This window comes from Cupressus sempervirens, chromosome 1, assembly GCF_028749045.1.
Source record: "Cupressus sempervirens isolate cs-2001-9-10 chromosome 1, ASM2874904v1, whole genome shotgun sequence".
NCBI lineage: Eukaryota > Viridiplantae > Streptophyta > Pinopsida > Cupressales > Cupressaceae > Cupressus > Cupressus sempervirens.
In genome coordinates, this window is record NC_143118.1 from 593428920 (window position 1) to 593433357 (window position 4438).

A 4438-nucleotide genomic window follows, 5' to 3' on the forward strand; every position below is an offset into this window, starting at 1 on the left:
GGAATTGAGTGAATCTACCTTCAAAATTGAAATCATTGATTAAACAATTTTGTAAATAGTGACCCTATGCCTAGTGGATAAAAATTTATTGTGTGCAATTGCCCCCACATTTCCTGCTTGTGAGGTGGCCTCCTTGTATTTTAATTATTTATTAAGATTTTGAGCTGATAATAAATGTGATGTGAATGACTCATGTAGACTCATATTTGGAAGAATATTTAGATGTTGATTGTATGTTAGAAAATTCAAGCACAAAAACAATGTCACCTACCTACTAGCAACCTAGTAGCAAGGTTTTTTCTCGTGAAATTAAAGAAATTATTATAGAAAAGAAAAATAATTATATGGATAAAACCCTAGAACATTAGAGTTAGAAGAACTTTGAATAAACAATACAAAACTAAATTCCTTTGCATATTATCCAAAGGAAATGAAATTTAAATTTGAGAACAAGTACGTCACTTGTAATAGCTAGGTATCCCTTTCTTGTTACTGATAGGCCACATAGTTGAAAACACCCAAACTAACACTAGAAACAAAGAATGAAAGACAATTATGAGGAGCACCATTTCAGTCATTTGCAAGCGGCCAAAAAAGAGCCAAGCCACAACAACCACGAAAGGGTCAACCCACTTGCAATTGCTACTGCAAAACAAATAATTTTTTTTTGCAAGGATGTTAGGTTTAGCGAGGATTGACAAGAAGCTTCCATGAAGATGCAATAGAAGTGTTTTAAAAAAATTAGAAATCTATAATATAATTTCATAATCTTTTAAAAATATTAGAAACCTAACATATAATTTTTTCCTCGCACTCATTTTTAATTCATTCATAGTATAATTATTTTGAATTTCATACACATTCTTAACTCGTTCAGAGTGTAATTATTTTAAATTTCAAAATTTAAAATAAAAATCAAACAAAATTGTAAATAACCAATGGAAAAAAATTGTTAAAAAAAATAAAAATAAAAGTAAAAACCTCCTAAATATTATAAATGTTTTACTTTTTGAAAGCATGATTTTTGAAGAGAACAAATATAAAAAATTATATAAAAAACATACATATCTGTCCATATAGATGGAACTAATAAATTTCTATATAATTTATATTAATATTAAAAATACTATTTTTATTTGACTTTCCATCTAAATGAAAATTGAAAATTTCAACCATTCACAGAAATTAAACAAACTATTGATAAATATAGGTTAATTAATTAAACAGCCTTGAATTAAAAAAGTACGACTTGTTATTCCTTTTGAATTTTCCTATGCCAGCACTTATATTCATTCAAGAAAAAGCGGAAAAATTTAGTATCTTCAAGATTTTATTATTTGAAATCTGTCATTGAAATTAATCCTTCATAGTCAAAAACGTGTAATTCTAGATTTAAATAGAAGCTTACAGAGTCAAATCCTTTGACACTTACCATTCCTTGGACTCCATCAACATGCCGTGTATGTTCTTCCGTTCAACTCTAAAACACTAAGGCGACTTTTCAATTAACTATTCCGTCTTGAAACTGTCAACGATGCTCCCATTCATAGTATGAATATATACAGAGCCGCAGAGATCAGAGTTTAATATCATATTTTAGGCACCTGATCCACTGACTCGGATCTTCATGTCGATCTTTACAATTATTTGTGTAGTTTATTGTATTTTGCTCTACTTTTCTAGTCAAGTTGTAGCACTCAAAGAAGATGATTGCTCTAACCCAGATCCTCAAACATGTGGAAATCTGACATTTCCTTACCCCTTCCGATTGGACCAAAGCAGCTGTGGTTTGCCCGGTTTTGAGATCACTTGCAGAGGAAAAGCGAGTTCTAATCATGGAATCCCCTATCTCAAAACCCTGTCGGGAGCAGTGGAAGTCCGAAATATATCTGACGACCACATTCTTGTTGACGCCGCTGCCTCTTATGCCTTGCCATGCAGCAACACATCTGCTAATTTTACATTCAACACATCTGCTGGTTTTACAAGCAACAAAATATTCAACCTTTCTGATGAAGGGGCTTTTAGGATATCTGGAGCTAATATTTTCTATGCAGTTGGCTGCAACACATTTGGCCTATATCAACTGCTTTTGCCCACTGGACGGGATTTCTACGGATATTGTAACGTTACGTGTAATCGGACACGCTCTATCAGAGAATGGGCTTGCAAAGATAATACTTGTTGCACTGTGCCCATTCAAGAAGGTTACACCAAAATTAACTTGACTGCAATGTTCTTCAGGTCCGATAAAATAGGAAATTGTAGCCATTCGGCCTCCGCTATAGTTGACCAAGACAGCTTCGGTTCGAATCCCGGATCGACATTCCAACTCCAAGGTAACCTTTACTCCATGCGCCTTGACTGGGCCATTCCAAATAACACTTACTCCTCCGCTATGTTCAATTACTCATACCAGTGTGCTCAAAACGCAATCTTTCACGACAAAGGCTGGGGTTATTTATGCAAATGCAACGGTAGCTATACGGGAGATGGATACGCCAACGGCACAGGATGCACAGGTACAAAAGGGTCTTTTGATCTGTTTCCGTCAATTTTGGTTTCTAATTTAGATTATATTCTTATACTCTGTGTCTCCTCTGTTCCAGAAATCAAGAAATGCTCAGGATTTGGTTGCTTTCAAACTGTTTCGGTCATTACAGGTATCTATTTCTCAGCATTTAACAGATGTATGTGCTATTACATTCTACCTAGTTTATATTTCCAGCAATAATGATTTCCTGTCTTGAGGAATGCAGGGGCATGTGGGTCACTAATAGCCGTGCTACTCGTCGGTGGAGGACTCTTCTGGATTTTGAAGCTGAGAAGATCCAAGCTCAACAAGGAAAAGAACTTCCAAAGGAACGGTGGGGATCACTTGAAAAGTCTAATTTCATCGCGAGGAGGGGTAGAGAGCATGAAACTCTTCTCTTTGAAGGAGATGGAGAAAGCCACAAATAAGTTCTCTCAAAATTTGATCTTGGGAGATGGTGGCTACGGCACTGTTTACAAAGGCACTCTGGACAATGGACTTGTTGTAGCTGTCAAGAAATCAAAGCAAGTTGATTCCAAAGAAATCGACCAGTTTGTTAATGAAGTTTCCATTTTGAGCCAAGTTAATCACAGAAACGTGGTTAAGTTACTGGGCTGCTGCCTGGAAACTTCGGTTCCTCTGTTGGTTTATGAGTACATTTCGAATGGAACACTGTTCGATCATTTGCACGGAAACAGGCAAGAGCAACAGAAAATTTCATGGGAGCAGCGCCTGCTCATAGCCACTGAGACCGCTGAAGCTTTGTCATACTTGCATTCTGCAGCATCGATACCGATTGTTCACAGAGATGTGAAATCATCAAACATTCTGCTGGACAAAGATTACAACCCAAAAGTTGCAGACTTTGGGGTTTCTCGTCTGCTGCCGATGGGGCAGACACACATTAGTACGCTTGTTCAGGGAACTCTGGGTTATTTGGATCCTGAATATTTCCAAACAATTCAACTTACAGAGAAAAGCGATGTTTACAGTTTTGGGGTGGTTTTGGTGGAGCTTTTGACAGGATTGAAACCTGTTTCGTACCAGAGGATGAAGAACGAGAGCAACCTGGCCATACATTTCCTCTCCACTGTGAATAGGAGGGGATTCAGGGAAATCATAGATCCCCGTCTTGATGTGGAGGAAGGAGGTAAAAACAAGGAGTCGATAAGAAGAGTAGCAGGGCTAGCGACGGAATGCCTGAGCGTGGAAGGGGAGAAGAGGCCTTCGATGAAAGAGGTGGTTCAGGAACTGATGTGGAGTAAAGGCGGCGAAAGACCTCATGCTTGGCTGGCAAATGATGCAGCGGGCAATCCAGAAGAACTGGTGACGCTGATAATTGACGATGAAGAAAGGAGGGAGGGAAATAGAGCCGCTTATTCAATACGAGAGCAGAGTAGTTCATCGTTTAGCATTGAAGGGCTTGGAGATTGCGTTAGAAGTGGCAGATGAGTTGCAAACTGTTTTTGGAGATTGCGTTAGAAGTGGCAGATGAGTTGCAAACTGTTTTGCCTCACCAATCACAATTTGATAGCCCTCATTTGGACGGATATAATCGTTGGGATAAGGTGACTCAGCCTTACCACGATTTATTGTTTTATTTGTGTTTTTTTGGAAAGTTGCTAAATGACGCTGTTTTTTTCTACAAGAAATGATTTGGAGTAAAAAAATAGAAAGTTTATGTTTTTTGGTGATTTATTTTCTTATGTTTTGTTTTATGTAAGGATTGTGCATAAAAAAGTTTCTAAAATAATTTGTTGATGTGTTGAATGTAGACATTTTAGAAACTGTTTCCTCTTGTATGAAAATTTTATAAGTACTGTTGTAGAGAATGTAAAGAGAGATAAGAAGTTATTTGCACAGGGTTATGCTGTCAGTTTTTCTGTAGAATGGAGCAAGATGTAA

General features: G+C 37.0%; 1 protein-coding gene across 1 annotated transcript; it reads left to right on the forward strand.

Annotated features, from left to right (window-relative positions):
* Positions 1–1579: 1579 nt before the first annotated feature.
* LOC149578816 (wall-associated receptor kinase 2-like) lies at positions 1580–4227 on the forward strand. The gene is made up of 3 exons (XM_089831894.1): positions 1580–2522; positions 2610–2663; positions 2760–4227. Exons 1-3 carry the CDS (start codon positions 1628–1630, stop codon positions 3983–3985), a joined length of 2175 nt encoding a protein of 724 aa, XP_089688020.1. The 5' UTR covers positions 1580–1627; the 3' UTR covers positions 3986–4227.
* The last annotated feature ends 211 nt before the right edge of the window (positions 4228–4438 follow it).